The 13,268-nt window shown below is 42.7% G+C and overlaps 1 protein-coding gene across 1 annotated transcript in view; it reads left to right on the forward strand.

The window, feature by feature from the left end:
* LOC147692391 (cytochrome P450 2G1-like) overlaps nucleotides 1-8,829 on the forward strand; it is a 475,560-nt gene extending 466,731 nt beyond the window's left edge. The window contains exon 9 of the mRNA XM_086938613.1: nucleotides 8,197-8,829. Within this exon, the coding sequence (XP_086794739.1) occupies nucleotides 8,197-8,378 (182 nt within the window). The 3' untranslated portion in view covers nucleotides 8,379-8,829. The remainder of the gene's footprint in view (nucleotides 1-8,196) is intronic.
* The last annotated feature ends 4,439 nt before the right edge of the window (nucleotides 8,830-13,268 follow it).

The raw sequence follows: 13,268 nt of genomic DNA on the forward strand, positions 1-13,268 counted from the left end.
TCAAAACCACATGCTGAGAACCCGCACCAATTAACGTCTTAAGCTGTGTAGTTTTATGAAGCCAGTCAGCGTAGCACGCTTTCCAGTCTGTGCGTTCACTGCTAGTGGCAGTGTGTCGTTGCTGCACGCAAATACAAAGCAGGGCACGGCATGTAAGCATTTCTATAGTCGGGTCAAACCCGACCCTACACTTGAAGAAACAAGAAACAACAAAGCCCTAACTTCCCATCGAGGCTGCAAGCTTGGGGGGAGGGTTCAATTGAGGGATTAGGTGTCACTAAAAGGCTTTCATTGTGCCTGTTTACATGTAGCCAATGGCAGGAGAAAGGACAAAGCAGCGTTATTGTGGGATATCGCCTTGGGTTTCATTTCCCAAAATAAAAGTATATAAAAGTTAATTAGTGGCCACTGAATCAATTCCTATGGGGTGGAACTAACATCAGTGCTAAGTTTGAAGTTTATTGAAAAAAAAACACCTCAAGCAAAGACTGGGACTTGGTTTGTGGAAATTTAAAAACAGTGTCAAGAAATAACTGACACAAAGTCGGGTCTGCAAACAGATTGCTCCAGGCGGCTGTGTACTCAGTAGTGGGGAGCAGGCCTTCAGAATATAGAACCGCAGCTCCCTTTCCTTTTACATCCACACACATCTGATCATAAAATCCGCAGATCCCTTTTACACCACGCACAATCCCACACACACCTTCGGAATATAAAATATAAAACCCGCAGACCCCTTAAATATTATACACACACGTACGTTCCACACGCATCAGGAGGACATTGTCTCCTAGAGGGGCCACTCGAAGATGCGAGCCGCCCTCGGCCGCGGAGGCCTTCTGGACAGCCGCATTCAGACAGCTGCTGAGCGGCAGCGACGTTAATGAATGTAGTTTGGCTTTGCCGCAGCCCCTATTACACTAATGAGGTGTGTCAGCACAGCTCGCTCGCTCATTCACAGTCCACGACGCCCATGTTTGCAAACACCCGATAAATACAGGAGGACCTCCATAGAACTAAGCAGCGTAAACACCAGAGAAGCTCTTCAAAACCCAATGTATTGTAAATACCTTAGCAGCCTCAGAGCAGAGTTTGGTAGCATTAACAGAACAGGCTTCCACCATGACTTAGACATTCCTCTTTTTGCCGTCCCACTTGGACGACCTTGGCCTGGCTTAAAAGGTTTATTATCTTTGTTATGGGGCCATCTGTTTCGCCCCATAAAGATAACAAACATTTTACACCAGCAGTAAATCAGGCGAGCCAGTCCAAGTGGGACGGCTCTAAAAGAACAAGCATTTGCAATGCAATAGGTCTCGCATTAGAGAAAGTTTGAGTTCTTGGCGATGCAAATGAAAAAGTATTAGTACTGCACGTTACAACACATACATTTGACATGCCTGCAAATAAGCCCTAACATTGTACATTAAATATGACATGCCTGTAAAGAAGCACTTACACTGCACATTAAGAGAGTGCAGTGCTAAGTTGGGAATGGATGCATCCAGAATGGGAGGCAGCTGGGTGTGCTTCATGATCTATTGGAGGGAGTGTCTGCTTTGCCTTGGGTTACTGGAGGGCAATTTGACTGGTATACTGGCCATTTTGTGTTTTATTAGTCCAGTATACAATAAAAACGCTGCATGACCACACTTTGTGATCCTGGGCACACTTTACAAATCCTACCCCCCATCCAGTGGCTGAACTGCATACTGTAAGACCTGATAACTGGGCTTAATTACGGCATCCCTGAAGGCACACCCTGTGTGATCTGGGGAGTTTATCACATCTTTAAGTACTTTTAAATACTTGAGCTCCTGATAAACCTTGTACAAATGCTCTCATGCATTTGCCCTACCCAGGCGTTTGCTGCTACGTGCATAATAAAAAATTGTGCAACACACAATTGCAATTTCTGTGCCCCTTCCGCACAAACAGCACTGTCTCCAGAGCCAAGGGTGGTGTGTTTCTCTGTTCTTATTGGATGGTGGTTGTCCATTTGTTGTTTGGTGTGCTGTGCCCACAGCTCCAGGACATGTAGTGTAAGGGAGGTAACCCTGCCTCTGTTATGTGCACGCCTGTCCACCCCGCCCCCAGGTTTGTAGAGGGCAAAGCGAGCAGACTGCAGTTTTCAGACAACAAGAAACATCTCAGGACAACTCTGATGTGTGTTCCGTTCCTGCTGGCATGAGATCGGATGCCTGTCTGCTGTCAGTTTGGAGTAACATGTAGAGTCAATGTGCAGCATATTTTGTCCCACACTGATTCACTATGAGGTCAATTTGAACACTATTGTGGCTAAACAGCATACCACTTCAGAGTTTGACACGTGGCAGTGCTTTTAATGTATTCTAACTAGTAAGTATTCTATTGAAGTTTGTAAACAGGGCAGCGGGGGGAGGGGGAATTATGTGGCACATTTTTAATTATGTGGGAATAGCCTCAGCTTCTCATAAATACAGTAACACTGATATGACTACCACAACAGCACCCCAAGACAGGGGCACCTCCCTGGTTGCTCCCCATAACGCCAACAAATTTAGCATACAGCAGCAACAGAAACAGAACACTGTCCCAGCCGTGTAATGCACCGCAGTGCAACTTCCTACTTACCCGATGGCCCAAAACATGACTCCACGCCCTGCATACGGAGATGTGCAAATCTAAATATACATTGGACCCGATAGCTGCCCGAACATGTATACGAAGCGCTCTGACGACTGCCTGATGTAGTAAGCGCTATGCAAACCTGTCGTGGGAGTGACTTGGAGGACTTCAGCCCTGCGCTGGTGTCCATCTCTAGTTCCGATTACAAAAAGCATGGGCCGCGAAATGAATTAATGAAAAAATACCAAAAAAATGCGAGTTGTGCTCCCGCAATGAAATATTCACCACTGCAGCCCAGGGAGTTTCATCAAGTTCCCGCCGGGCCGCCGCGCTGCCTGCGGCGACCCGGAAGCGGTTGGGCAGCCGGCCAATCGCAGCGCGGCCCCAACCGGGAGTCCCGCCCCCATCGCGGCGCGAGACGAGAGAGAAGCCACTGTCCGAGGAGCCCTCGGGCTCCTGATCGAGTCCCGGTCCGCCCGAACAGGTGAGTGTGTTGCGGAGGAGGAGGGGTGAGTGGGGGTGGGGTGTGCGCGTGTGTCTGTTAAAGGGGGTGCGTGTGTGTGTATGCAGTGTGTGTATGTGCGCATGCGTGCGGGAGCCTTTGTGTGAATGCGAATATCAGGCAGGGTGACGCAACGTGCGCGCTCACGAGCTGCAATCTCCAGGACAGGCTCGTCACAGTCTGATGTCCACACCATTCCCAGAAAAGCGGCGACATTAGTTGTCTCCCTAGACAGCAAAGCTTCGCTTTGCTTATGTCTAGGCGAGACCTAAAAAAGTGTACGTCACTGGAAGCTCTTTTCCAATGGCTGGCCACCGTTTAGCATGAATGGTGAAGCCAGCCAATGGAAAAGAGGGGCGGGACTTAAAGCCCGCTAGTGAATCTACCCAATATCACTAAATCTCGCCAGCAAGACTGCGCAGATGTGCAGTCTTACCCTAGGCTTCGACCTAATAAGTGAAGATTATCAATATTGGGATTTCCACCCCCCTTTGAAATATAAGATAATAGCAACACATACAAAATGGAAACATGTGAAAACCATTTCAGAGCTATCTAAATTATTAATAATTCACAGTTATAGTAGAGGTTGAAGTTCCAGGTTAAAAAAGAATACTAAAGAATTGCCCAGGCTATTATTTATGTATCATTTCCTGGTTCTACCAGAAACCCTGGTATGTTTTTTTCTGAGAAAAGGGCCACTGCAAAGTCAGTTTCTCACCCGGTGTTGTAATTTGTGAGATTGTACTGGTGTGTCACCTGCCTGGAGCTTCCCCTAATTTATCTGGAGACACAACACAGGCATTACTCCACTCAATATACGACTGACTGCAGGGATAGCAGAGTTCACGTTTCGAAGCCATTTGTCCGTAGATATTTAAAAAAACTTTTATATCCTACTGATAGTGCTCTCAACTAAGTGACACTGCTGCCGGTTGTACTGAAAGCTGGACCGGTACCAGTGTGGTCATTGACACAGAGCTATAATTAAGCATTTTTTACTTGAACCACAGGGCTCACTTAATTGCATTTACGCAACAACTGCTCCCATGGCATTCTAGCTTGCGCAGAATTTTTTTTCTTACCTTTCACATTATGCAGCACAAGCACATTTGTTTATTTATAGCACAGCATTTGTGAGGCTCGTATTCTTCTATGGCATGAAGCTCCCCTGCCAATATGATGAGCTGAGGCGGGGAGATAAGCAAAGCACGGGCCTATGGGCCAGTCGGTCTTCCCCTCAGAATTCCCGACCAGTACCCTCACCAGCATGATAATTCTCGTGAGATGAAATTTGGTTGTCGAGAAACATTATAAAAACAGGAAACTAACGCTGCTGTGGGGCATCTCCAACCAAGCAAATGCAAGAGCCATATAACTGAGTACCGAGGCGCTTCAACAAACTGTGCTAAAATAAAACAAGCATTGTTAGCTCCGTGCTGTCCACAAGTTGAAGGGCGTCATCGGAGAAGTGGGCGCAATATTGATATACGAAGTGAGGGAAAGCCAAAAAAGAGTGTGAAGGAAGGAACATATATTAAACAAGCGTAGGTACACTGTACTTTACCAGTGCTCCTCAGCCATGAAAGGAAGTGAGATATCGGCTGCAGGAACAAGACAGGAGGCACCAAAGAAAAGCAATGCTGGAGTGGACCAATGGTAAGTAGGAGGCAGGAATACGTTTTTTTATTGATGACAGTACGGTCTGTCTGTCTCTTAGACTCTATGGGGCAAAAGAGTCCGAACAAGGAACTATATCATTGTGATTGGATCTTGAACTGTAAGGCATGCACATAATAGCATGAGTTAATGTGTACTCAAACATGCGAAGACTGCACAAGTAATGTTTAGTTTTGGACATAACTCAATTAGGGATCAATTTAACTCACTAGTCCTAAAGAAAACCACCTGACCTAACTGGCAAACATTATGGCTGAAACATTAATTGCCACATAATCACAGAATCGGCCTGTTTGCGACCAGAAAAATGCTTTTTGAAATCTACAAAGCCCAAATTGAGATCTGGGGCCATATGTATCATAGTTCCGTTTTGCGAATTCTAAATAGCGATTTTTAAGGAATCGCTATTTAGAAATCGCAAAACGGTATGTATGAAAAAAATCACATTTTTTTTGCGATTCCTTAATCTTCCTTATTTGCGAATTCGCAAGTTGCGAATTAGCAAATAAGGAATAATTTCCCATTCATTCCTATGGGCCAGGAGGCCCATAGGAATGATTGTGAAATGCATTTCATTTTGCGATTCGCAATTTGCGAATCGCAAAATGAGATTGATTTCAAGGGTGCAGGGGTGTCTCAAGGACACCCTGCTGCACCCCTGAAATCAGCATGTGTGTGCATATGGCACACATACATGCCCTATGGGCATGTATGTGCGTCACATGCCACATTAAAAAATGCCAATTAGTGTATTTTGAAAAGAAATCGCAATTTACCACCAACTGAAAGTTGGTGGTAAATTGCGATTTCTTAAGCTAAATTCGCTACAGTGAAATGCTTCATACATAGCATTTAAGGAATCGCAAAATTGCGATTCCTTAAATGCTATAGCAAAATAAGGAATCGCAAATATTTGCGATTTCTTAAGATGCGATTTTTTGATACATATCAATAAATGCAAAACAGCCGTTTGCGATTCGCCAAGGCCGAAATTCGACGAATTTCGGCCTTTGCGAATCAAAAAAGGCTTGATACATATGGCCCCTGGTAACTTGTTACAGAATCGCAGTTTGGGTTTCGCGATTAAGTATTCAAAAGGGGCGTGTTGAGGGCATTGATTCTGAATTGCTTTGGTATGTATGAATGTTTTGTGACCAAAATGTGGTTGCAAAACATTTGGACTTTTCCACCAACTCATAGTTTGTGGTAATGCATTTGCAAATTGGAAGGGGTCCCCGTGGGATCCCTTCCTCTTTGTGAATGTTGGGAAAATATTTTTTCAGAGCAGGCGATGGTCCAATCTAGAAGACCTGCATTGGTCGTTTGCTTTTACAAGACCATGGTAAATGTGGCAGCTGAGTTATTATCAAGGTTTTATTAAAGCTTGTTTTTGAATACATGTTGTTGGTTGTGAATCTGGCATTTCAGATTAAATCACATTAATGCCTTCAACAGGACAAAGTGAAAATGTGGGTTTTGAAGCTTGAATTTGTCAAGCCAGTTGTGAATGAGACAAATTTGAATTGGATTTCTTTGGCATTTATAAATAATGCAGGCAAGAGTAATTGGTAGTGGCCCATGGTGTACCTTGGTAAGAATTATGAAAACATCTAAAAACAGAAAAACATGGTAAATTAACTTTATTGCCATGCTTCAAGTACATGCTCTCTGGATATGAAAGCAATCAGTTGCTTAGGGCAAAGGGCTTCCAACTCTCACAGGCTTAGATTCCTTCGAGGCTCTGTTTTCCAACAGGACAGCACATCCACCAGGCCAGCAAGCACCGTTTCCTTCAGCAATCTGCTACATTAAGAAAGATTGTAGTTTTAAAGTGAATCTGAGGATGTTGGGTCCTCCGGGCACAGTTGTGGCATCCACTTCAATCTTCAGTAGATATATACAAAATCTTATTACCAGATCTGAGTACCTACCCATTTCATCTTAAATCTCCACTATTCACATATACACAGCCATACCAGGGGAAAATAGGACAAGACAATGTTTTTGGACATATGTTTTTTTTCCCAAAAGTTTTTTTTCTCCCTCGTCCGTATACCATTTTGCATTCCTAGTTCTACTGTCTCATCAATAGATGAATGTAATAATGTCTCATCACTAACTTAGTAAAACATTTTTTAAAGCATCTTTTTTGATACAGTGCCTTGTTTTTTTCCCCCGGAGTGCCTGTGCTTTGTCTGGTTGTATTTTTATGCTTATCTAAGTGTAGTCTCCCAGTTCTGAGTCCCCTTTTGTCCCAAAAAAGGGCATTGAAAAATCTTTAGTTTTTTTCCTAAAAAGTTCTAAGCTGCAGTAAATAGTGTATACTGTTTTTATGTCTCTTAAAACACCAGGTTCACCAATCTGACTATCCATCTAGTGTGCCAGTACCTTCCATGTCATATAGCTCCTCTCTCTCTACGTCCCCAAGACACCCAAGAAAATCACCTTCCTGTTCTGTAAATTGATATTGAAAAAGTTCATGGAGTATTTGTAGCTATTTATTTTTTGGAATTCTTTATGTTGGTTGCTCTTTCTGATCATGTTGTTATTTTGCCCACTATGCCTCCCCCATTGCATACACAAAAGTTGGCACAGCTTCTGGCTTGGGAGGGCTCCACAGAAATCGGCATTACATTCCACATATTCACACAGGGTTGGAGGATAGCTGTGCGGTTCAGATTGTGAATGAGTTATCAAAGCACACAGAACTGTGTATGTACAGGTATTGTGATCATGGCATTGCTTGATCTTCTAGCTCTAAACTAGACTTTTGTTGTCGCTTGTTCATTTAAGCTAGTAGGAAACAAAGTTCATGGGCAGAATGCTGGGAATGCAATCTTACGATTAATTATAATTAAACATTTTGCAAGATATTTTATAGAACTTTTAATCATGAAATTGAGTAGTGACATAGCTGAGAAATCGAAATGTTTTTGCTAACATATAGTTACTTTGCATATTATGTCTCATTTTGGTATTTTTCCCTCCCACTGTGGGTAATGTAATTTTTTTTTTATTTAGGATCGGTGGGCTTGTGGAATGTAATCAAGTGGTTGATTGTCCTTTTTTATTTTGTAATAGTTCGTATCTTGTTTGTACTGGTTCTAACCAATGATAAATAATCAAATAGACTGCAACTGAACGCTTCTTGAAGTGTAAAGTAAAACAAAAAAAAAGACGGAGAGAGGGAGACGGAAAAAGGAAGCTGAACTCTACAGGGAGAAAAATCGACCACCACCCGTCTTTAATTGCAGTACAGTCTCCTTCATTTTAAACTGAACCTTATTTCAGGATTGACACTTTTTTGCTTGGCGTTAGAAAGTGATGATCAATTTAGTTTCCTTTCTATGACTTTCCTCTTTGTTGTGCATTAAAACCTTCCTAATCTGAACTTCTCTATTTCATAGGGAAAAGAATTTGTGTTGGAGAAGGCTTGGCCCGGATGGAACTGTTTCTTTTCTTTACTACCATCCTTCAGAACTTCAACTTGAAATCTATTGTTGATCCTGAGGACATTGACCTCACTCCAGCATTTAGTGGTTTGGGTAACATACCACCTACATATCAGCTGTGTCTTTCTCCTCGTTGATGCCACCTGCAGCCTGCTACCAGATTAATGATGCAACACCATTTTGCTCTTAAGCAGTGCTTACTTAAGTGATATCATTGGAGCATAATCCCTAAAAGTGTTACATCAGCTACTAAATAGATTAAACTGTAACACCCCCAATAGGTGGTTGTTCTGTTGAACTTAAAATTGACAACATTAAATCTTCTTTGATTAAGAATTATTGTAGTCTTTTAAACTTTCTGCCCCATTTGTGGATATTTTGGATTGGCTTGCTTTTTAAAGTTGCAATACATTGGAGTTCCATAATATCAGACTTTAAAAATATCACAGTTTTGTTGGGTAACAAAATGAATTCCCTGTATTTGCATGGCTAACAATAGAAATTTTAGTTTATGTAAGTATATTTTCTACAGTGACTAAAATGATTACTTCCCACCAAAATAAATATTTCTTTATGTCTGTATGTTAATACACTGCTTTGGGCCCTGTTTGGTAAGATCAAGTAGGTGGAATATTGGCTTCCAGGCTTTTAGCAGGGATAAGATGTAGCATGATGCGAGGTTGAGGGAACATTGTAGATTGCAAGAAAACGCATCATGTCTTTAAAAAAACAGAAATGCTAATAACAGGCAATTTACAGAATGCCTAATGCATTTCTGCTCTCGAAATTGTGTGTGAGCAAAATAAAAAGTTAAGTAGGCGCTTGTGAATAAGGAGCAGGTAGTGTCATTCTATTGCATGTCAGATTTCCCTTTCATGTTGATTAAACTGTCTGCAGATTCTACTTCAAACATATGGAAGCTCACAGAGAAGAAAACAGTATTTAACTGGGTAGCAGGTTGCATGTGGCTGATTTTGGTGAGGTTAAGAGTGGATTTCTGAATGCCCAATGTCATCCAGGTTCAACCAAAAACAAGAGAAGAACATCAAGGCAAATGGTTTGGAAGCAGACCTGGGTGTACTTTATCGAACTCGAAGTTAACCATATTTTTAGCTGATTAAGAGCTCATCAAAATTTCCAAAGTATGGGGAGCTGGGTGTCACAGCACAGGCATTTTCTAACAAAGCATATATTATATTCGATAGGTATTTCTTTACATTATATTTATGGCAAATTAAATCTTTTAAGGGAGACCAAGACCTTGGAGGTCTTTGTATTGGCTTTCATTTTTCCCTCCTGACCAGCACTGGCTCAGCCATCCACATAAAGAATCAGCCAGCAACACAACACATTTGTCTTCAGAATTGTTGATGATAACGCTTCTATAATGTATATAAAACTATATATGACAAAAGGACTAATGTTTGAATTTCAAAATGTATTCCTCTTATTATGTCTATAGCATAATATTTTATAGTATATAACGTTAAAAAAATTAGGGAAAGGAGCAGTAATTAAAGACGATAATAGTAAAAGAATAGCTAGAAATATGAAGAGGTAAGACACAGAGTATTGGCTGAAATTTTCGACCCAATAAAAAATAGCATAATGAGAGAAAGCTGTCTCCCAGAGCTTGGTGCAAAGGAAGCACAAGCTAAAAATAAATGGAGAATGAAAATTAACCTCTAAATGGAGGAAAATCTCTCAACCGTTCTGCGTAGCACTAAATGATATATATTTTTTTTAAATAGAAGAAAAGATGACTTTTTCTTGTAGGGACCAACAGAGAAACCAACCCTGCGCTGTAAGTTTTTTAGTTATATATTCTAAAAAACTGATTTACACCTCTATGGATGTCAACAAAATAATAGCATAGAGAAAAGCTTTAAAAAGTCATTTAGCCACCTCTCATAATTAAAGATCCAACAAAAGAAACAATTCATCACAAGAAACAGTAAAGAACCCCTAAAAAATTTAAATATCATATAACATATCTATGCAAAAGGAGAATATGTCACGGGTGCACCAATTCTTCATGGGTTAAAGTATTAAACTGCACTACACAAGAAAATATAAAACACTTTCTGGGATCAGTTGAAGCTGGACATAGATGAAATACAGAAAATTGATTTTGGGGGTCCTACCTTACATTGATTACATATCTCCGAGTCCTTGGCCTGGTCTCCCCATCTTGCCTTTAGAGTATTTAGAGGAAGACACGTTTCACCTTATGAGACACTTGGGGAAAAAAAGGTTGCGCATTCCCAAAGCTGTTCATTAAAGTAAAGTTGCTATATAGTTCCAAATTCTCGGAGTGGTATTTTATATTCCACAAGAAAGATTTCATTAATTAATATGAACTTTAAGAAAGTGGCGTAAGTGACCTGGAGACCATTTTCTTAAGAGATTCATACTGCATTTGAAATTCTCCAGTGCAAAATTGAAATTCCCTAAAAATGACAATTTCTCACCTAGTCCTATGTTGACGCTTAGAGAAAGCTTGAGAAAAGATAATCCTTCAAGAAGCTTATAGCCTCAACATATTATATTTGTTAATGCTTGAACAAAGGCACTTGTCAAGCAGAGCTGTTATCTAATTACTTGAGCTGGGATCACTGAGTACGGCCTCCAACATTTCAGTAAAATATTGCCTTCCTACAGATCTCGGCAGGACTAGCACATAATTGAATTGAGATATATTCAAATGCATATGTTAGATTAGGTGAAATGTTTAATTTATAAATGTTTAATGAATGAACCGTAAGATCTGCAGTTGTCTATTCTTGACTTCTTGAATAGAGAAGACATTACCTGTTAGAGGGCTGCCCCACTGCCGACAATACCTCATGATTGAAAAGGTGTTGAGGGTTGACAGAGTTTGTGAGAAATAGATCAGCCATTCTTGGATGACAAAAAAATAAGGTTCTGTGTTAGTGATGTTTCATTTGAGTACGAGTGTTTCCATTTTCAGGTGGAACATAAAATTTCCACAAGGGAGAGACAGAATGTAACCATTTACGTTGAATAGCAGGGCTGGCTGTTGACAGCTTTAGCTGTTTGCCATAACATTTTTATCTCACAGGGGCGTGGCCAAGATGGCATGTGAGATGCAGCACTGTCAGCGAGCTTCATCATCCTCTCTCCATGTCCCAGCAATGGCAGTGCCCTCTGGGCCCTAAATGCATAGCGTGAGGTACCCCGAGGCCGTGGGGACTGCCTGAGCTGATAGACGTTCTCAGAAGATCTGCAAGGGTGACAACTGAGCGGTAGCAGCCCTGTGCAATCCCAAATGGGTCAAAGCAGGATGGCACCAGCGGAACCCAGAACCTGATGGCCGGGCAAAGGAAGTAGCAGTGGAGACCAGGAATCAACATTGAAGAGGAGAATATAGTGCAAGGAGATGCAGAGCTGACTCTTCTTTGAACAATCCATGGCTTGACCGGTCACAATCATCGCTAGAGCCAGGTGAGCGGGACTAGCGGAGCGGAGTGGGGCTGCTCTGTAGCTTCCCCCGGGCCATTGGAAAGGCAGATTGACCCGCTAATACCCAGAAACAGGGGTCCTAGAGGCATGTAAACAATGCAGCACCCGTCTGCGACACAACAATATGCAGAGACCGTGGGCCGGGTGTCGCGAAAAATACAAACCTGTTCATTGCAGCAGCAGTCTATGCAGTTTAAAGGAGGCCAAGCTGGTATGCACATGCCATTACCCCCCGCAGGTCACACAATAAAGGGAGCTCCCATTTGAGGATCTGGGGGAGACGTAGACGTGTGGAAAGCTGAGGCCCAAACCTGAACCCTATGGCCCCCCTCTTCCCAATGGCATGGTGGCCTGGGGTTAGAATGCTCAGCAAAGCATCGGAACTGTACAGAGGGGTGATACCCACATCGGTTTTAAAGCAGTTGGAGAGCCAACACTTTCACCGTTCATAGGCTCAGATCACACAAAGAGAGGAACAGAAGGACATTGAGGCACCGATCCGTTAAGACTGCCAGCCTAGATCAGCCAGATCCCAGAGGATCCATCAATCTGCGTGATGGTTGGCAACGCAGCAATTAACAATGTCCAGCCCTCGTGCCACTAAAAAGATGAATCCATTAAAGACTTGCTCGTAAGCCCTTGCCTACGAAAGCTGTTTTCTAATGAGACTGCGATCACCCACACTAACACCGTAGCCACGGAGCGGATTGGGGAGGAAGCATCAGTTACCAGATCATTACTGGAGGCCATTTTTAACACATTGAGAACAGACTTTGCAGCCCTTAAACAAGAAATAGCAGCTGAAGTTAAGGATCTCAATATGGAAATGGGCAAGCTGAAACAGAGGGTCTACACTCTTGAGCGCACTGGTGACTCCCGGGATGAAGAATTAGAAGCCCACCATTGGGAACTCCTGGACCTCCAAGACAAGAATGCAAAACCATGATGTCAAGTGGAAGACCTTGAAAACAGGTCCAGGAGGGCTAACGTAAGCATTGAGGGGGTCCTGTTATAGACTGCCCTGCCAAACTTGAGGACTACGTCTGCAGGCTGTTCCACTATGTGGTGCCTGACCTTGCACCACAGGACATAATAGTGTATAGCATGTTTAGAGAAGGTCGACATGCAAACACCCCCGGGATGCCTCAAGATATTCTTATGTGCCTCTATTATTACACAAAGAAAGAAGCGATCATGAGAGCAGCCCGTGACTGGAACTCCATAGAGTTTGAAGGAACTAAAATATGGCTTTAACAGACTGTGTCTCCTATAACGTTACAGAGGCATCAACAATTCTTCTTCTCCCTCGTTTTCCAGCGCCGGCAGGTAGTTCAGGAGGTACCCTTTCCAGTCGGCCCACTTCATGGCCGGTTCCCCAGGTTTAGGGAGGAAGGGGACCGGGTTTGTTTAGGAGAAGGACTGGGCGCACATGACGTGGGCAGCAGGGAAAGCGTGGTGCCTTGCTTACAGGTACTGGCGTGGCGCTGTGTAGGGCGCTGCTGGTACCGGTGCGGCGTGGAGCTGTGTAGGCCACTGGCTGGTAT

The sequence above is a fragment of the Lissotriton vulgaris genome, chromosome 9 (assembly GCF_964263255.1).
Source record: "Lissotriton vulgaris chromosome 9, aLisVul1.2, whole genome shotgun sequence".
Lineage (NCBI taxonomy): Eukaryota > Metazoa > Chordata > Amphibia > Caudata > Salamandridae > Lissotriton > Lissotriton vulgaris.